The sequence below is a fragment of the Curcuma longa genome, chromosome 11 (assembly GCF_044706935.1).
Source record: "Curcuma longa cultivar G26 ecotype Majalengka, Jawa Barat chromosome 11, ITB_CL_G26_1.1, whole genome shotgun sequence".
NCBI lineage: Eukaryota > Viridiplantae > Streptophyta > Magnoliopsida > Zingiberales > Zingiberaceae > Curcuma > Curcuma longa.
In genome coordinates this window covers 6,758,242-6,779,440 of record NC_133871.1, presented here as the reverse complement: position 1 = coordinate 6,779,440, position 21,199 = coordinate 6,758,242, and the positions used below count along the sequence as shown (strand labels likewise).

The following is a 21,199-nucleotide window of genomic DNA, read 5'->3' as shown; positions in this document are numbered from 1 at the left end:
TATATCTAAAAGCCAACTATTGTTGCAACCACTAGTCATACACACATGCACTATACATGTTATGGATGCCCTAGGTTGATGTGAGTTAGATTGTTAGCAAGTCGATGCCGACATCAACAACTCCATGCTAACGTGGGTCCCTTTTTCATGTCGTTCGATCGATCACAAGTTGTGAAGGCCCTTTGCCACCAGTTATGAAGGCTTTTGAAGCTATTGTTAGCAATATGTGAGATCTAGTTTCTATATTAATGAGAGAGGTTTGTTATTGGGAGTTGATTAGGGTGTGATCTAGTATATTAGTGAGAGAGGTTTGTTATTGGGAGTTGAAGCGGTCTAAGAAGTCCAAATAGGCAAGTTAGACGGCAAGTAAGTTGGTTAAGAGGTTGAGTGAGCCAAGCAAGAGGCCAATGGGTCGAGCAATTGATCTCTTCAAGCAGGCTGATTGGTTTAGACTAAATCATGTAAACCTATTAGTTAGGTTGAACTTGTCAAATTGGTATGAGTTTGACTTTAAAAGCTACTCAATCATGATGAGTCATGTAAATTAGACAAGTCAACCAAGCTAAACATGCTAGACAAATAAGCTTAGCCTATTAGGGCAATCTAACCCATACGGATCAAATGAGATGTTACACTATTAGGTTAAACGGGTTGAAGAAACCGTCAAGCCGATCATGCTAAACAAGTTAAACAAACCAGTCAAACAAGGTGAACCATGTAGATGAACCTCTAATCTCAAGTGAACTGGCTTGGCTAGTTGGGTGGGGCAAACTAAGTTAGTTAAACTAATTAGTTGGATCATGGGTCAACCCAACTCTTGCTCATCAATTGTAACAGCTTTTGTCATACATCAAACAAGACTGTCAAATTGTGCTCAAGTGGCAAGGGTGTGATCTGAACAAATGGCATGATCTTGTTCCCAAGTTCTAGTTGTACAATATAAGAGAGGAATTTTGACAACATTTCTTCTGAGAATATGGAAAAAATTAAGCTTCTGCACTGGAACTCTTTTTGCCTGGGTTCATGATCAGTTTCAACATACATGCCATGTTTCATGCCTCTATCCCCTGGCTATCTATTAATAACTCTGACATGATTTTGGCAACTTGATAGTTTTATCCATGGAGTGTTGTTTCCTGTAGAATGAAAGCAAACAAAGCATAACAACTTGATATTACAAAGGCTTTGTGAATTACTATCACAAACATATTGCACCTTTCTGGCAGCATCACTTTTGCTTGGTGGTTGGGACTTGGGGTCTGCAAGTGGTTTAACTTTGAGCTGAGGATTACACCTGTGCTTACACAAATAGAGTATGACCGACTCAACGAGGCAACGATAAGGGCTTACTTACATAGAGGATGAAATTCTGGAGGAGACCAAGGATGAGTCTCTGGCCCATGGTAGTCGATCTCTAACATATCCGGTGTGCTTAATTCTGAAGCTGAAACTTACCAAATGTTTTCTCATAATTTAACAACCAACAACATAACTTCAGTTAGTAGTTACAGTGATCAAACCTTGGAGATAAGCAGCTAGGCTCAGAACCATCATGATCACAAGAAGGGAGGTTGCAACAACAGGTACACGAGAAGTCTGGCTCATATCAGATTATTGAGTCGTTAAGAATGCCACTGCTTGACAAATTTAGTAGGAGAGGCAACACCCACCTCGACCAACTTATGAGGCAATGATCCAGGGAGCAGAACAGTACTAGTTGGGCCAGCAGAGAGCAGGGTGGTAGACGACACATACGATGACCAGCTCAGCGGCACCAGAATTCACAAGCAGCCGATAGAGGAGCCAAGGCGACCAGTGGTTATGGCCGAGACAGCAGCAGTCGGCAAGGTAGCCAGATACCATCCTGGCCAATTATTTCCTGGATGGACCACCTACAAGAGCCTCATTGATTCATCATCTCCCAGGGGTTGCCAATTATTCATTGGCTGACAGCACCATTGTCTGATGGAAAATCACAGCAGTATGAGACATGATACAGACAGCTGCACCTCTTGTCCTTGATCTTCTTCTGCTTTATCGGCAAATAATGCACCATAGTCTGTTTCCTCAGTCCACCAGTAAAGACCAAAACTTTCAATCAGTTGGCATATAGCAGCTTGTTCATAGCAGTTTGAAAGCAAGGAAGGATTAGTATGCAAGGGACAGTGAGTAGCAAATTATGAACTATGTAAGTAAATTCCTCAGTTTCACTGACTTGGATCATTTCAGAAGCAGACAATCTCTAATAATAATGGGATGAATAATTAGATGTGCAAAGAAAACATGATTCCTACTGTGGGAAAGTAATGAGAGTTCAGACTTGAATTTGCTTCACATTGTCATATTGAAAGAAACTAATTCAAAGGATGAAAAAATAAATAAAACAAATAGTTGAAAAATATAATAATACATTACAAAAAGGGAATTACACAATCTCATCTACTACTTTTTCTTATGTTTGCAAAACTCTGGCATATGTGATATTGAACGCTGGTTCATCGCAATCAATAAATATCAAATCCTGATGGTTGCTGCAGATCTTCACTTGATTAAGTTATCTGTGCAGCAACAGGATCTGAATTGGCCTTGACCAGATTGTGTTTCCTTTCTTCCTGCAGCGACCGGCATAACGATTCAAGCTTTTCTTTCTGGTTTTTTGTTTTTTCTAGCTGTTTCTTCATTAACTCACGCTTTTAGAACGATAGAGAAAATAATTAGGCAGAATCAACAAGCATAGTAGCAGTTAGACAGAGTGGCAGTCATGAAAAATATGTAAGCAAGAATCTGGACATATTTATCATAAAAATCCAAAAGGTAAATTGTCTCATGAATTAAAACCAACTATGTTTGTCCCAATTAATTAGGATAAGCTACATCAATCTTGTCTTTTAATTAAATTATTTTTCAGCTAGAGTTTTTAATCTCCCTCTAAACCTCTACCTTAATCGATTTGACTCTTCTAATTATAAAATCTATCGACCACTTTTAAAAGTGTCCATATCATAGAAATGGAAAATTTTATTTTCCCAAAAGAGAAACTGCAAAGAAAAAGAAAAGGTTACTCTAGGTTTCACAAAATCCTCGTTTAAATAATGTAGAAAGCACGAATAGTATGACTACCTAACCTTGTTCTTCACAACCATAGTAATATATATAAATTTGTGTTTTTTATATGACTAAGTTGTATTAAACCCTCCAAATAGGTTGGTTTAACATGAATTGCTGAGAATTCCCTAGGTTTACCTATATAGGTATGCATACAAGCACACACATCATTTGATTTCAACCCTTAATAATCTTCAGTGGCGTCACAGGGTTTGACAGTTTTATATTTGGGTAATTTGAATCACTAACAGCAGAAAAAAAGGATCAGTATAAGGTCGCTAACACAAGTTGATAGTAATCATGAAACTTGGTTCGTTCTCTATAATGAAATCAATATCAAGTATTCATGATTTAGCTGATAATTGCAGATCCATTATAAAATTTCGACAAGAGCACAACTAATATTTAACATTTAAAATTTGCACATATAGCTAATCAGAATGGGCAACCAAAACTCTAAAAAGGGCAAACTTTGGCTGGAATATTATTGCACAGATATCAGAAACTGAAAAAAACTAAGGAGTAAACCATTATGGATAGAAAGGTGTAGTGTTCATGAAGAAAGTAGGGTAACTATCAGTATAAGGCTATAGAACATCTGTGCATAGCAGTCATTTTTGGATGGACTAGGGAATCCATGGAGTTTGAAATGATACAGCTTAGGGCACTATCCCATCTAACAAGTTTTATATAGTTTAGGAGAAAGGGAAGATTTTCTTAGACTCGAAAATTTTTCAGGAAAAATAAGGGGAAAATTGGAGTTCAGCAGAAGCATCATTTCTATCATTCAGAATCATTACTAGAGTCTGTATGATAATCATAGAACTAATATTTTTACCCATCATTTTAAACTTAAAAATAAATGGTAATCACTGAATTCTTGTTTGGTATATTAATATGAATTTTGTTCAAGGCGTGCTCTTGATAAGAATTTTAAAAAGAAAGATCCTGAGACAACTGAAAAATCACACGTCTTCCATGTTATCACACTGATCAACTGAAGCACATGGTCAAAAGTTGAGCCAAAAGCAAGTTAAATTGGCATTTACAACATTACCTCCTCGATAAGCTTCACAATTGCTATATCTGACTTCTCACATTTGCCCTTCAAGAACTCATTTTCTTTCTTGAGCTCCTTTATTAATTTTGCCATCTGATCAAAGTTCAAGTTAGAAAGAGCAAGTTCAATTAGTTTTGTTTAATTTGGATAGGAACAGAAGAATCAGAGGGTCACATGCAATGCCAATTAGCAGTTGATCTTACCTTTTCCATCTCCAGCTTAAATGCTTCAAACACCTCATTACTTTTTGACAAAGCATCCTGGCATAGAATTTCAAAAGTATTAAACTGAATCTAGATTGAAAAAATATATATATATCAAAATGAAAAAACAGTTAGTGACCAAAATGCAATAAAAGGAAGATAATGGCATAGTTTGCAAAGTGGGGATGAGTTAATCCAGAAATTTTATCATCAATCATACCGCAAAAATTGTAGTTATAAAAAATACAAGTAAAAGAAAGAAATACAAAATAACCTTAAAAATTAGCTAACACTGCCACCAAATATATATTGCAACAGTTAATTGTACTCACTCGATAAGACTTGAGACAGGTTGCAATTTACAATGGCATTCTACGTCAAAGTAGAATTGAGACAAGAAATCAAAGTCTACAGATCACAGAAGTCTACAAATGAAGTTGACTGAATTGGCCAAGTGCTCTCCTCATCAAACTGCTAAGGTGAATTTCAGCGAAGAGGAAAGGTAGAGTGGAGTTATTCCTAGTCCAAGAGTCTAAACCTACATTAAATCTACAGGGATGGCTATTTAAAACAGGATAAAATTGATTTAAATATAAATGATAATATAGTAGGAGATAAAACTCAATGGCATAGGAGGATCCATATAGCTGATCCCACCTAATAGGATAAGGCTTGTTGTTGAATTTTGTGTCAGTAGGCATAGGCAAAACTTATAATTTTCCTTGCCAATCAGCACATGAAATAGGTTCAAGACCCTTGATTCGAAGAGAAGGCTAGGCTTCCATGACAAAACTTCCATGAGCGACAATGACAAAGCTTTCCACAAGTGATCACAAGGATAGGCTTTCATGAGCATGATAGAGCTTCCATGAATGACTATGAAGGTCAAGCTTACTATAAATTACCAAAGGGCTAGGCTTCCGCAAGCGATTACATCAAAATTTCCATAAGTGACCATGCGGGCTAGGCTACCACAAGTTTGATGGATAGAATTATATTGTTTTATTGCAATAAGGATTCTGCAGTCGAAGCCCAACAGTAAGATACCTAGTCTTCCTAATTCCTTCCTCCTTAGTGCCTCCAGCATTGTCTATTGACAAGGCACTAGTACCTTATTCTTTTAGCCGAGGACTAAACCCTAGTTCGGACGATATTTCATAATTTGATTGGATATAATCTTGTCCTATCAACAAAAGATAACGTAAAACAATATAAAAATCAATGAATTTCTTTTTTAAAAGGATTATACTATTCTAAAAGTCAATTTATATGACAAGAAAGTGGCCAATTTTTTATAGCAAAAAATGGCCAAAACCTTTTTCTATAAAAACTTATTTAATGAGTGGATCTCTGTTATGTGGTATCATATTCTTGTTGTACAATTCACATATAGATTGCCATGATTTGTGTGCCCTATATCATGCCGAGCTATCAGTTTGTGCCCAACATTGCTAGATATTCGAAAACAAAATGTTCCTCGTGACCTTTAAAACTAGGTTTAACCTTTGCCAAGTCAACTCTAGGTTTAACCTTATGATCATTAGAAAATGGATGAATCTGTATAACATCCAAAAACTGCTTCAACAGAATGTGCAATATTAAACAGATTCAAAAACCTGGAACTGCTGAAACCTCTCTTCATCAGCTGCTAGTTGTGATCTTAAATTTTTCTCTGCTGTCAAAAGTTGTGAAACCTGTTCAGCATATAATTGCATCTGTGTTTGTTCCTTGGCAGATTTCTCTTCCTGTTGCTGAAGTTTGAGATCAGCAAGCTGAAGTTCTAATGCCTTCTGCTGCAACTGTACACAGTTCAATAGATGAGGTGAGAGCAGTATGGCTTAAAGTCAAAAATAGTTCTAGATAAATAACGATGCTAAAATTCTTGCTTTTAGACCTTACTTTTTGGCTAAAGTGTTGCTCAGACAAAGCATACTGATCAGCAAGGAGCTTTAACTTATTTCTCAGTCTAAAAGAAGGAAAGAAATTATAACTCAAACAAACTACCACAAAAAACAAATGAAAGGGTCATCATTTGGCATGAAGAAAATAAAAATGGAACATATTGAAAATGGATTTATTAGAAAGATAACCAAAACATAAGCATTTTTAACATGTGATAAGTTGAAACATAATTTGCATCACATAAGCAAGGCAACAAGGTGATCCTTAACAGCCAATATGCTACCAAAGTAAGCAATAACTGATTAACTAATACATGTGAGAAAAAAATCAATATTTATCCAAAGATAATAGCAAAGCAAGGAATCAAGAGTCAATAGTGTAAGTTTACATATTTTTGCACATAAACTGCAGCAATCATGTGTACATCAATTGATTCCATTATCTCCGCATCTCATACTAAAATGAAGGATGCCGATTCCTATCACTAGTCATTTGTGACTCCAAAACTGAAGGTTTTAACTGATGATTCACACAAACAATCTACTAGATATTAAGCAGATCGTTAGGCTATCAACAGAACAGTAAAGATAATGCAAAATAACCACAAGAGGACAATCCTTTCTGCACCATAGGTTACTAGTAATGACATATTTCCATTCATATCTACAAGTATTGCAGGAAATGCACACACATAAAGTACATATTGAATTATATTTCTACAACTAGGAGTACATAACAGTTGTGTGCACGACCCTATCCCGTCATGCTGAGATAGAGACGAATGAAACAAACAAAGAAGAAACAATTTTTGGTATAATGATTCTATAGAAGCAGGATATTCAGAGATGTCTAGTACCAAACTTGAGTGTGAGCTCAATTATTTTTATTAATAACTCACATTTTTCCATGCAATGGTGAAGCGGTAGCATACTCAGGAAAATGGTACCAGACATTGCGAACTAAAATGTTCTAACTAATGAACTCCCATCGATAAAGAAACTAATTGTATGGTTTACTAAAAAGAGTTGGTCTAAAACAATGGTGAGTGAAGAATCATAACTGGGTGTGGAGGGTCCACTACAGTTTAAAGCCACAGAGTAAAGGACTGATATAATGGTGTAAATACATTCAACAAGCATGCAGAGTGATGAATGCATGTCTCAGTTAAAATTAAATGATGTCTTGCATGAATTGATACCACTTTATGGGCCCCAAGAAACTGTCCTTTGGTAACTAATTGTTTGTGATGTGATTTAGAGAGTGAATGGTGACTAACAGATAGGTTATGATGGAAACTTCACCGACAGAAGATAAAAAACACTTACAATGCACATCTAGGTGGCCAGGAACTACTCAATCAATCTTTTTAATTTACCTTCAAATACATCCTTTTGGGGAAAAAGAAACATTAACCAACAGCTTTACTGAAATTTTTTGTTAACTACTAGCATTTGATACACTAAGACTATTCCAAAGAAAGAAAAAAAATCTAAATGACAACCCTACTCAGTTTTAATCATTCTAAGATATCCTTCTTTTAATACATCTCAAGAAGAATGCCCAACCATCTTACATCTCATTTTCATCGAGCTGAGAAAGGCATTCATCTTTTTGCACCTCAAGCTTGTTGCTGATATCCTAACATAAGAGTGTGAAAGTTAACTGATCAATCAATTCTTTTACATGGAAACGAGAATACAAAACTAGGGCATCTAAAAAGAGAACGGTTCTAGTAATGAGCATTAAAATATAGCGAAATAATGCCAAGGGAAGTATGTCTCACAATTGATTACCTAATTCTAGAAGTGACACAGTTATGATAGTCCATGCATCATACTTCAAAACTTTTTTGTTAATGCAAAAGCAGAAAGTGGACTGAAAACAGCAACGATGCACACAATTCATGTGATTGAAAAGTACTGTGCCTAAGATGGTCAGTTTGATTAATCTAAGAAATCCTAAGTCCACAAGGCTAGGGAGAAAAAAATTAGTGCATTTTCCAACAGTTTCTTACTGTGACATTAAGAATTTCCAGTTCCTTCCACTAGAAACTGTTGTTTTTCACTCTAGGTTTACATATGCAATGGAGTATCCAGTTATGGAGAAGTTTTTTGTTCAGTGGTAAGCAATCATTTTCACTCTAGATTTCTAGTTTTAAGAAAAATTAGTTAGTCAACAATCAGTTTGAATCAAAGTTGTCAAATCATGGTTCGTATTGTTTGAATGAATTATCAAATCATGAATCATCAATTGTATTGCATCATGAATTGTAAGGTTCATTCGGACAAAACATTATAAAAATATGTTAAAAAATAATTCATTTTTATCTAGAATAGTTTTGGTAGCTAAAAGTATATAAAATAATATAATATTTCATTTAATAGCAAAATAACAGATGGACTAGATGCTTATTTATAATAAAAACATTTAAATCCATAAAATTATCATTATTTCATTTCATTAAGAATCAAAATGAAAGAAGTAATAGGAATCTTCCTCATCAAATGTTGTTGACATAGCAAAATTATTATGGATAAATGGAAGAAAAGTTAGACGTAATATGACTTATAGGTCACTACTCACTATCAATGTTATCTTTAATGTCATTATATGTGTTGGTATAACAAGATTTATTATATCAATCATTATTAGATGTTGAGTTTATAATGGCTCTCAATTATTATTAGGTGTCAAGTTCATATTGACTATCATTTACTTTGTGTTTCCACTTGATATACATTTTGAATGTTATTGTTATCTTCAAGACTTCACTCTATTCGTCCATTATACTTCTACAATATAATATAAACTTCATTTCTGTCTTCTTTTACAATAAATTTGATATAATTTCTAGAAAATTAGGATAGTTAAATTCTTGATGAGACATTATAATTACCAGCAATTAACATTCCTACCTTAATTGCATCATTGAACTTTGTAGATAAATCTTGTCTCATGTTCTGTCCTTCTGTGGATACTCTTTGGCATTCATCCTACAGAAAAAATCATACCAGCTCAAAAGCCCGGAAAACAATTAGATATCATATTCTAAATTTGGAAAATGTACCATCAGCATTTTATTCTGACGTTGCAACTCCCTGCAAAGTGACTCAAGCCTCTCACGAACAGAGATAGCTGCAAGAAATAAGTGATTTAAACAGGACATTACAATATTCTTAACCATGAAAGAGAATAGGAAACAATTTCCAATAAGTAAAACAAAATAAGGACTTCCCCCTGATTAGTAACAGATAGGCCCACAAATGAGCCAACCCAAGTCACCTTGACTGTGGCAAGCAAATTTAATAAAAGAAGCTTGTCAAGATTGTGCTGTCATTAAGTTTTTACCAAGCTTAACTAAGACAAGGTTATCCTTACAATTTAGTTAAAACATGAACTGGTAAATATATTATTTTCTCATTTTAACAATCAACAAATCAGTTGGAACTATAAAACATATAAGATATCAATGATAACATACACAAATAGTATCATAAATATATACGTGTATTATATTTCTGTATAGGTATATTTGAATAAAAATGCAAAGAGACAAGATAACAAGAGAAGCCTGTTCATGAAACAAGCTAAGCTTACTTTTCAAACTTTTTCATTTTATATCTTATACAATAAACAAGCCTTTCTGGAGCTTGAACATATGTTCAGTTATAGCTCTAGAAACAGGAGGAAACTAGACATCAGGAAGTCATTATGCTCGCAGATGAAAGTTCACTGTGCAGATTAAAGATAGCTATTGCTTGTTTGAGCTGTCTTACTCTTTAGTTGCACCAATCATCTGTGCAGCAGGTCTTACTAAAAATCAGATTTCATGAATTTCATACAAGCCTAGTGTGTACCTCTGCCTTAAAATCCACTAGAAAATACCCAAGTTTATTTAGAAAAAAGGTCAATGATGAATGATCTAGATAACAGTTGACAGAAGCAGCTTGAAGTTAGTTATTTCAAAGATGAAAATATTGATAACCAAAATCAGTAGAGTTGTCAAGGATTTGACATTCTAGAGGATGTAGAAGAAAAATCAGTCTGCCAAAGGGATTAACTTTTACAATTTTTTATGGACTGCTAAGGAATTCATAAAACTATGTCATATGTTCTAGGAGAAAGTAGGAAATTATTTATTTAATTAAAAAGTTAATGGAGAAAATGTTATATCAAAAAATCCTATACAGACTCTACCTAAATATGTATTAAATTAACTAATTTATGTTTAGACCCTCATATATTTACGTAATCACAAATATTCAACACTCAAACTAGCTCAAAGGTATTATAAACTACAGCTTATTACAAATAATTTCAGTTCTAGGACCTTATAAAAGCTCAGTAAATTTGCTAGCAGACATGTAATGATCCTTAGATTGCATCTTAGCTATAAGAAAAAATGACAATCTATCTTTCTGCATTTGTCCTTTCATGAAAAAAGATTAGAGGCAGTATGCATAGAGACCTGATTATCATAATATAGCTTCAATGGCTTAGTATGAATACTGCCTACCACAAATTAATTATTTAAGCCAAATACACTCACAAGTGGCAAGAGTTGCAGCACTATTTTCTACCTCAGTGCTTGATTTGGTCACTATAATATGCTTTTTGATTATCCAAACTGTCAAATTTTCTCATAAAATGACACAATAGTATAACACAGATAGTCTGTCTATAAGAGAACCAGCTCAATTTGCATAAATGCAAATAATCTGAAGATGACTTTGATCACATGCATTCTTGAGATATTGAAGAATTCTTAAAGCAACCTAGTGATAGCTATTATGAAGGCTCAAGAAATTGACTAAGAACACTCAGTGAAAAATGAGATACCAAATCTAGCGGCAAAATAATTTATCTTATTGATCAATTTCTAGTACTTGTCTAGATCAGAAGATGGGCTGTCTTTGTCTAGGTATTAGTCTCACATAAGGATCCACAAAAATATTTACAAGCCTAGCACTTATCATATAACTTGATCAAACATATCAAGCACATAATCACACTATCAGATATAAATCTGAAATGTCCCCCTCAATCTCTATGCCTAGTAAATGCTTCAGGTTGCCTAATCCTTAGTTTCGTAGTGTTGATACAATCACTAGTGTAAGAAATGGAAAAGCATATGCAATTTCCAACTTGAGGTAAAATGAAATACTAAGGAGGCGTTTGGTTTGATCATTTTCTATTTTCATTTTCTTATTTTCTAGAAGTTACTGTTTGCTTTGTGTTTTCCAATCTCATTTTCTAGAAAATGAGAAGTTATTTTCTAAGAAAACAGAAAATGATAAAATATCATTTTCTATAGAAAATGAAAACTGCAACTGAAAAATAGAAAATGGGAAAAGGCGGCTACCGCACACCTCCTCATCGCACGATTATTTTAATAAAATAATTTATTAAATTAATAAATATAATTTGATAATTAATAAATATAATTTTATAATTTTATCTTTTAAAATTTAAAATAAATTTATATATATTTTATTAAAATAATTATTTTATTCATTAAATTAATAATATAATTCTTTAATTTTATTTTTTAATTTAAAATAAATTTATATTTATTTTATTAAAATAATTTATTGAAATAATAAATATATTTTGATAATTTTATTTTAATAAAATAATTCATTAAAAATAATTATTTTAATAAAATAATTCATTAAATTAATAAATATAATTTATTAATTTTATTTTTTAAAATTTAAAAGAAATTTATATATATATTAATAAAATAATTCATTAAAATAATTATTCAAGTGAGTCTCACTTGGTTACCAGATTCAAAGAAACTTTAGTACTTTAGCCTGCAGGTCTAGAGTTCGAATCTGGGAAAGACAAAAATCCACTGGGCAGGGGTGGAAAGTTCCTAGTAGGTAACGGCACGGTCGATGATCGACGGCCTATGACCCACAGAAAAATAGGGGTCGGGATAAGTAGAATTCCCACGGGCGGACGGGCCGGGTCGTTACAATTGTACACTAGACTGCCTTTTTATATTTTAAAAGATACTATCATTCCAATCATAAACTAAAACTCTGACATAGTTCAAAATTGTAAACCTTGTAATTGCAATCTACACATGTACTAGATGGAGGATATCAGATTTGGATCAACATCCTTATTTGCTTCAATTGTTTAAACCTTAGGAGGCAATGATAGCATAAAGTTAACAGAAAAGTAAACAATCAGACATCAAGCATGCTTATGACAATGTGGGATGACAAAAGTCAATGTTGAACATTGACTAGCATTTCATTTCAATCAATCTAGCTCTGCAATAGCAATAAAATCATGCTGAAGATTTTCCCAGTGAGGAAATACCGGTGCCAAATTTCAGCTGGATGATCAATCACATGTTATCACTGATTTGTTTACCCAGGCATTTGTTACACAAGCAGGAACATCATATAGTAAATTTTCTGCTATTGCATCAATAAAGCAGAAAAACTAGATCTAACATACAATATTAAAGAAGCTTAGCCTTCACACCTGTAGGTTAATGCTTTGAGTTAGGCAGCTAAGTTTCAAGCGGTAACAGACTTGCAAAGGTAGTGTGATATGGAAAATAATCCGCATTTGGAAGAAATCTAAGTAATATTGCTACAGTAAGATTTATGAGGATCTTTGACTTGACTAAGGTGATACCTAAGCCAATTTGCCAAGACTTTAAAAGTACCATTGGAGTTTGCTCCTCATTCTCCATTATTTCTAAACAAACATGAGGATGTCTTTTTAAAAGAAGAATGAACAAGCTTACTAACTTCAATTTTGTGCAACAGAGAATTTAATCTTTTATCTGGAGGTGCCCATTTAATTCAAAGAGAACCAAACTAAACAGAAATGAATAAAATGAAAATTCTTTTTATGTTGAATATTTAGAAACTAGATCAAACCAAATTAATATGCAGACAGAATTGAATCTGAGCCAACATCTCAGGTTGCTTCAATTTAGTCAAGTTTGAAGCAAATTTGCATTTAAACATCATGATTTGTAAATTTTATTAATCAATTCTAACATTTTATGAATTAAACTTTTGTTTAAAAGGTTATAATGCACTAGATTAAATTACCCTATTGTAATGTTTTCACATGAACCTTATAAAATATGGGTTACTTATGTTAAAATTTAATGACAAATATTATAAAAGTGAAGAAATCAGTTTTCTGATTTTGTCTGGTTTACAATCAACCAAACCAAAATTTTATTATGCTAGTGAACCAATTTGGTCCAAGACCAAACCTAACCCAATTTTTTATTAGATCATTTTTGTATTTTGGTTTGAATTAAATAATGGACGCCCAGTTTTTAGCCACATGAACCTGGAAGAAAACCTATGTTAATAATGTAAGTTGTTTCAAAGTATCTAACATAGATAACTTTTCATGATCTATATTTCTTCCATAATTACGTTTTCCAATGTTTTCATATCCAATTTTGGTCCTTATACAATCCAAAGATGATCCATCTGACAGGTAAGAAGTCTATTTATATATATATTTTTTGAATAGTTAAGCACAAAGTTAAATCTCATCGATGCATTGAACATATGAATTGAAATTTGCAATAGAAGATACACTTATGTGAATTAGAATTTAACCATCAAACTCAATTACAAGATTTGAGATGGGAACTGAATGACAGCTTTATGCATTTGGATTTCAAAGATATACTAAACAAAATGTGTACAAATTAGTCCCAGTTGATTCATTAAGATGGGAATTTACAGATTTAGTTATTAAACAAACTGATGTAACTAAGGTACAGCCAAAGACACTCACGATTTTAGAATGGAAGTGGAAGCTTGCATAATAATTTCAAGGTTTTAGAATTGTGGACAGCCATACTAAAGGTTATATAAATGTGTTCATTAACTCACCTGCATCTCTCTCTGCTACAACTTTTTGGTACTTCAAAGTAAATTCAAGCAGCTCTTTATCTGATTTTGTGTTACGCTTTACAATTTTACGTTTTGTTTCACTGCTTTCCTGAAAGACACCCAACATAAGATGGTAAATAGACCACAGGAAGTGCTAAGAGACAAAATGCTTCAGAAGTTGAAACAAAATTACCAAAAACCATAAGGCAGAATTGTTACATCAAAATTATGTAAAAGAAATGTTAAAACTCATACGGGAATTTAGATAGTTATTAGAATATTGTTTGAAAGCAAGGAATATCTGCAGATTTTGGCCAAACTCCATCATACATTTAGCCATCTAATAAACATACAAACAAGTACTAATTATCAACAATATTTGCCTCAATAGGAATATCAACAACATATTCATTTAAGATCATTCTTACATGTTAGAGCAGATTTCCTAGCCTGGAAACAAAAAAAAAAGTGTAAAAAATAGATACAATGCTAAGTTTAACAATCTCGCCCATGGTAATCAAGATTGAGATATATCAGAATCTTATGATATAAATTAACTCAAACAATCCAGATCCTAAGTAGGAACTAAATTGGGCTAGGACCTCATCAAATTACGGTCTGATCCAATATTTGGTTGCCATTCCTACGTAAGATCTTGGTCCCAATAAGATTGACTACATAATAGATAATAGAATAGAATATACATTTATGATCAATTAGGCATTTTAGAAATTGATATTTATAACAACAATCAAATCTTAATCTCACTAAATAGTGTTATAAACCCTCCTAAAGCATTGGGCTTGATCCTCTACTATATCATCATCTATATTTAAATAAATTTTACATTGTTTTATTATTGCTAACCAAATCTTCTTTAATTTCCCTCTTCCTTACCTAATGTGCATATTTGTTATCGTATTACATTATCTAATTGAGGCATTTATTGATCGCCTAAGTACATGTTCACAATCTTAAATGCATCTCTCAGAGTTTTCCCTCAATACGTGCAACCCTGAGTTTCTCTCTAATATTCTCATTTCTTATCCTGTCCATCCACATATGTCCACACAAATCCACCTTGACATCCTCATCTCTACGACTCTCATCTTCTACTCGTGTGCAGTTTCATAACCCAACATTCATATCCATATATAATATAGCAGGTTTAATCATCGTTTCATAAAACTTTCCTTTAAGCTTTAGAGGTATCTTATGATTAGAAAGTACACCTCCTACTTATATCATATTTAAAAAATATTTCAATTGTATAAGTTTCATTTTAAGTTCTAATTTTTCTAATTATTAACATTATCATTCATCTTAATTATCAATATATTTATCAGTTGCTACTTACTATGTAAAGATGAAATATTTTTTTAAAAAATTAAAATTTTTAATTATCCATTATATTATAATGTTGTTTATACTTCATGAAATTAAAAGATAATGATTAAAATGTTCATAGTAATACCATATATTAAAAGTGAATATATATGTGTGTGTGTGATAAATTATAGAAGTTAAATATAGTTCTAAAATACTTTAATCAAATTGTAGGATCTTACAAAGCTATGCTCTGATCCACTGATCCGAACCTATGGACCTCTTTCGGCTCATAGGTAGACTGTAGATCCTGACAATCTTGATGTCGCCTATTCATTTGAGGAAAGGTGTTCTAGAAGACAATATAGTTCATTTTACAAACCAATTTGGATACAACCACATGTTATAAGAGAAATAGAGATAAATTCCAAAAACCAACAGACATTTACTCTTGATTTTATTTCTAATAGATAAATATAACTTTGAAAGAAACCAAAAGGATCAAAAAGGCAACAAGGCCTGTTAAAGCTAAATTTTCAGCATCACAAGCATAATCCAGGATACAATCAATGTGAGACAATTATTAACTTTTACATTCAAAAATATAGTATACTAGAAAACATATTAAGCATCAAGTTTAGTATAAGATTGAGACATTTATCCTAGCATGACCCCAAGAAACTTTCAAAATCTAAACAAACAAACATGAACAAGCAAGATTCACTTAAAATATAAGTTCTTCTATGGTAGCATATTGTCTACAGAAACAACTAATTAACCTATCATGAATTAGGAAAAAAAATGTTATTTAGGTCTACTAGGATCCATTTAATTTCAGGTAAAATACACCTCAACTATTTGTCTAGTTGCGCATACGAAGAATGAATCATAACCTATTTTACTCTTTGATATATGTTATATAAAATAGATGACACATGGGGGAAGCATAGCCCAATACCTAGGCTAACCCAAGCCAATCCCTCTTTTTCTTTTTTTAAATTGTATTATGTTAAGAGTCATAGTAAACTTATAGTTTATAGCAGTTCAGCTCAACTCTTTCTTTAGAGTCATACAACATTAACAGCATAGAAATATGATAACTATGAACCTGAAAAGCCTTTGTATGTCATAGAGAGGGTAAATAACCAAAAAATAAATGAAAGTTAAGCCTTTTTATTTTTAGAAAATGAAAAGTCTAATAAACTAAATCAGGTTAAAATTTTAAACATATAAAGATGTTCATTATTTTGTAGTTTTACAATTTCTATAAGACAGTGTTAGGCAATCTGGCCAATAAAGGAGGCCCCCTACTATTGTTTGAAGCTTTCGATAACTATATAGATAGGTTTTCTCTTCTCTTTTGCAAGATCACCTATCAAAGTACACAATCCCATGGGATAGCCGACCAAGACTCATTGATTTATCCCAGCATCATGCCAAATCCTGTGATATTGCAGAAGTTGAGATACTGAACACTAAAGATGAATAATTTTATGAACTTTTTCTAATTTCTACTTCAAAAAAAATTGGGATTGGACAGTTGATAGGATCAAATATGATTGGCCAGAAGGCATGGGTAGTTTTGAATTACTACCATTATAATAGGTTGGGTTGGGCTGAATTAGATAGTTGTTTCTTTAATATTAAAATTTTCTCACTTGGTTAACTATAATTAGTTATATAGCGATGGACCATTGAGTATGATGAGTACAAAATTCATGCATGGAAGGAAATCTAACTGTTGCACATATACACAATAGTTATGTCCTGATTATCTTGTCACATTCAAAAGTTTGGACAATAACTTAAGACTGGATTATTGTTTGAAGCCAACCTTTGAGACAGATAAAAACTCAAACCCAAACCTGGATTCACTTGTATAGTGCTCACAATCTTGTTCTTTCACTATAAATAAATTTTCCATTCTACTGCAATATACAATTATTGTATTTAAATTTAACATTTATTTTGCAATATTTTGCTTATGTAAGAAAGATGAATTTATTGGATGTTCAATTTTGGTTCGTAGTTGGGTGAAATTTTTTAATGTCAGAATTAAGCTAAGAATGGTCAAGAGAAAATAACTCAAGCCCTCATACTGCTTGGCTCATGCCAAGCTAGATCCATTAAATGATCAGAAATTCAGGTTGGACGTCATAAATCTGTTGTCAAACTAGTCCTCATTTGGGTGAGTACAAAATAGTTATTACCAAATAAAAACTCTTATCAGCACGTGTCTTTGTATGGAAAAAATGCAATTCAAGACTAAGATTTATCCAAACAATTATATAAGTGAAAATCACAACATGCAACCAACCCCAAATCAATGGATCTTGTAGAGTTTGTTTACATACTTTGCAAATGCATAAATATATATATAGTAAATGGTAAAATCCACATATTGTCACAAAAGAAGTTGATATAATACCTTGAGAAACACCTTCCTTTCTCGATTCTATTGAAGTAACTGGCATACAATGATACAAAACTATCAAGCTATTAACTATCCAGTTGTGCAAACTAGAGTAAACAAGGAAGAATTACAGGGAGATCAAACATAAGCAATTAGGATATGTACTCATACTCCTCATGAAACTACATAGTTTAAACTTTAAACAAATTGGTTGGGACAATCGTTTGTAAAATAACAATCTCTTTGGTTGGATAATAGTGACAAGCAATTTGTAATCCATTTAAAGATATAGATCGTACCCATATTAATGCAATGTTCATCAAAATCCATTTCATAGAAACAACTGTCAACCACTCAAAGCTAAACCATATCAATGTATCAACAGTAACTAAAAAAAAAGGTCTAATCCTAGTAAAGAAGCAGTTGAAAGGTGAAATATAAAAGATAGCAAACCAAACTAACCTCATTGTAATAGGACTAGAATATAAAAAAATCCATTATAACAAAAACGAATTCAACTATTAGGCACTGACAGTGAGAGATTCACAAAATCAATGCCTGTAGAAGAAGAAAGGAAAAGGTAAATACTACCTGAACAACTTAAATATCTATGATATTTAAGCATCCTGAACTCTGAATGCATGTCGATAATATTGTTGATGTAATTTTCAAGAAATTTAAAAACTCTACAAATTATATAAATTTTAAGCAATCAGCATACCTGGTATGCATTTTACCTTTAGATTTGTTGGATGCAATTCCATCATGCCTTTTGTTTCTGCAAAATCCAAGTGAAAAGTAGAGTCATCTTCTTTGTATAGCTAGGATTACTTCCATTGAGAAAAAGTAACACAAGAGATGGGCATATTTAGCATCCATGGTTAGGCAATAGAAATGATAAGAAAATTCAAACATACGTGCAAGAAAATATCATTAATGCAGCTTGATATACAGTATGAGAATCTTTCTCTTAAACACTCATTTACAAATTCTTAAAGCAGTAATTTCTTAGCATTTGTATAAAAGGCAATAGTGGAAATAAGTTCAAACAAGGCTTTCTTTAATGCAAATGAAATAAATTGTCCAATAAAATAAAATGGTACAATGTCTAAAGTATGGTTTTACTATGTTTCGGTTCTGTCAATATATTTAAATTCTTTTTTTTTAACATTTTTTATACATCTGGCTTATTTTGTTTGAGCATTATGATACTACATAATTGTCAAACCTAGAGAAGTGTCTAATCCCTTTATTTTCTTCCTTCAAGCAATGACACAATTTATATTCGCATTTCCTCTACTCTCTAGTGAGATTGAATAAGGCAAAAACCTGTCTCATATTGCATCAAATAGCATTAGAGTTCAACCTACTTCTCATTATTGCCACCTCCACTGACAACCATATACTACTTTGTCGTGTTGGCGTGCACACAAACCCACCTAAACATCGGATCTCCTTCACCTCTCCACATTGTCTACATATCGCTTTCAATCTTATTCATGAGCGAACTAAGCATATTGAAATTTACTATCATTTTGTCAGTTAAAAAATTTAGCAAGGTTTAATCTCTACAAGGTATGTCAAGACAAAAGAACGGCTGGGAGATATTTTCACAAAAGCTTTAAATGGGGTTTGGGTTGATTATTTTTGTAACAAATTGAGCATAATCAATATTTATGCTCCAGCTAGAGAGGGAGGATTATAGATTATATAAATAAAAATAAGAAATATAGGGATATGATTTACCTTAATTGTAGGGATATGATTTACCTTGTTGTAGGGATTTGATTAAGTTTAGATACTCTCTCTATATATGTGTATGAGATTGATGAATAAAATTAATAATGTATTTTTCTTCCAAAATTTCTTAACAACCTATAAGATGATTACCTTGATGATCATTCTAAATTTGATCTATATACTCTAACCCCTAAAGTCATTTGTTTTGGTTGTCAGTGGATCGTGGTTAAATGCTATGGTGTGTGATCACATTGGAGCTCCTAGCTCATGATTACAATAATTGACAAACCAGGTTCTCATAATTGAATCAAAGAAATTTTCTAACGTTGAGTTAGTGACTTTGCACCAATTCATGAGAATGCTTCCCCTTAAATGGCCTTCTTATTATTTGATTTCAGCTAGTAAACCGATTTCAAAACAGCGACTTACAGGCTCAAATTAACACATAAGTGTCCATTTGCTAAGTTCCATGCGTTCAAGCTCAAACCTTTTAAAGGTCAACTTTCTCCTACACGTTTTTACGGGCAAGATTGATTAAAGCTCACCGTCAGTCCTCATATTCCCATGGAAGTTGGAAGTTGGAAGTTTTGGAGTGGAAAATGCTGGTTACTACCCACAAATAAACAGCATTCCATGCATCTGATAATTCAGCATGGTTTGCTCTTGACATGATCTAACTATTATATTTTTAGGATTTTTTAAAATTCACTAGGAAGGTAACAATAGTACACACAGAACGTCATAGACTCCAAAATTCCACGGAAAAAGGGAGATTTTTCACCTGTTTCCGAACTCTTACTGTCTCTTTGGCTGTTTCCCTCAGTCGCTGTACCTAACAAAACCTCATCCTTCGGTCTCCTTGACTCGGATGCCTCATCACCGGGTTTCGACTCCAAAATTCCATCTCGCCCCGCTGAATCGGGACAATCTCCTTTCGCCAAAAGGTCCGCAGATGTAACGTTCCTCTCTGAGCCACTCGCCAGGGTATCCGGAGAAAGGGTTTCCGCACCTGATCCAGAGGGCGGGGGATATGGGTCCACAAGCTGTTCGACCGATGGTTGGAGATCGACAAAGGCCTCTTTGTAGTCGGAAGGCGGCGGCAGGGGAGAGAAGTCAGCGGAAACCTCAACGAAGCCGTCAGGCAAGGAATCAGCTTCGGGAAGGCGGTTCGCCAGAGAAGACTCCATTTTCTACAGAGCGAGCGCGACAGGAGAACGAGGAGCAAAGGCCGATCGTTCGCAGAGAAAGGGAGATGGATTGCAGGGAAACGGCGATGCTGAGCAAGAACGAGAATTGATTATTATAATTTATTATTATTATTACGATTAATATTTGAAAAAAAGTTTAAATTGATTTTAGAATAGTCAAAATTAAATATGCATTATTAAAAAAATAATAATAATAATAATAAAGAGTTAGAAAATCCTAACATTTTTTTTCCTAATTGGCATATATTTTTTCACCATTCATTTTTTAATTTTATTAAGTTTTTGCAATTGATAGATTATAATAAAAGATCCCAAAAATATTATTGTTTTTGTGATAGATTAAGAGAAATATG

At 32.9% G+C, this 21,199-nt stretch overlaps 2 protein-coding genes across 5 annotated transcripts; both read right to left on the bottom strand.

Annotated features, from left to right (window-relative positions):
• Positions 1–850: 850 nt before the first annotated feature.
• LOC141842370 (uncharacterized) lies at positions 851–2,098 on the bottom strand. Of its 3 annotated transcripts, XR_012602881.1 has the most exons (5): positions 1,671–2,094; positions 1,521–1,596; positions 1,355–1,444; positions 1,216–1,259; positions 851–1,136 (listed from the first exon to the last, which is right to left on the bottom strand). XR_012602881.1 is itself a non-coding variant. In XM_074730579.1 (4 exons), the coding sequence occupies exons 1-4, from the start codon at positions 1,603–1,605 to the stop codon at positions 1,116–1,118; spliced, it is 255 nt and encodes an 84-aa protein (XP_074586680.1). In that variant the 5' UTR covers positions 1,606–2,098; the 3' UTR covers positions 851–1,115. The 3 variants fall into 3 exon arrangements, 2 of the variants coding, with proteins under 2 accessions (XP_074586680.1, XP_074586681.1); XM_074730579.1 differs by having other exon boundaries at positions 1,216–1,274; positions 1,521–2,098; XM_074730580.1 differs by having other exon boundaries at positions 1,521–2,091.
• A 209-nt stretch (positions 2,099–2,307) lies between these two features.
• LOC141839012 (uncharacterized) lies at positions 2,308–20,903 on the bottom strand. Of its 2 annotated transcripts, none has more exons than XM_074726656.1 (11): positions 20,420–20,903; positions 18,636–18,676; positions 14,160–14,268; positions 9,338–9,405; positions 9,186–9,263; positions 7,844–7,908; positions 6,268–6,334; positions 5,985–6,167; positions 4,369–4,425; positions 4,163–4,258; positions 2,308–2,690 (listed from the first exon to the last, which is right to left on the bottom strand). In XM_074726656.1, the coding sequence occupies exons 1-11, from the start codon at positions 20,823–20,825 to the stop codon at positions 2,550–2,552; spliced, it is 1,311 nt and encodes a 436-aa protein (XP_074582757.1). In that variant the 5' UTR covers positions 20,826–20,903; the 3' UTR covers positions 2,308–2,549. The 2 variants fall into 2 exon arrangements, with proteins under 2 accessions (XP_074582757.1, XP_074582758.1); XM_074726657.1 differs by having other exon boundaries at positions 2,308–2,612.
• Positions 20,904–21,199: the final 296 nt, after the last annotated feature.

Bases quoted from the DNA above. Each gene is read 5' to 3' on its own strand.
- LOC141842370 (XM_074730579.1), bottom strand. From the start codon at position 1,605: ATGAGCCAGACTTCTCGTGTACCTGTTGTTGCAACCTCCCTTCTTGTG. The intron at 1,275-1,354 runs GTAAGTAAGCCC...CTCAGCTCAAAG, and splicing joins TCCAGAATTTCATCCTCTAT to TTAAACCACTTGCAGACCCC. The intron at 1,137-1,215 runs GTGCAATATGTT...TTCATTCTACAG, and splicing joins AAAGTGATGCTGCCAGAAAG to GAAACAACACTCCATGGATA.
- LOC141839012 (XM_074726656.1), bottom strand. From the start codon at position 20,825: ATGGAGTCTTCTCTGGCGAACCGCCTTCCCGAAGCTGATTCCTTGCCT. The intron at 7,909-9,185 runs GTAGGAATGTTA...CTCTTATGTTAG, and splicing joins AGTTCAATGATGCAATTAAG to GATATCAGCAACAAGCTTGA. The intron at 6,335-7,843 runs GTAAGATGGTTG...TCCTTCTTTTAG, and splicing joins CAGCTCGATGAAAATGAGAT to ACTGAGAAATAAGTTAAAGC.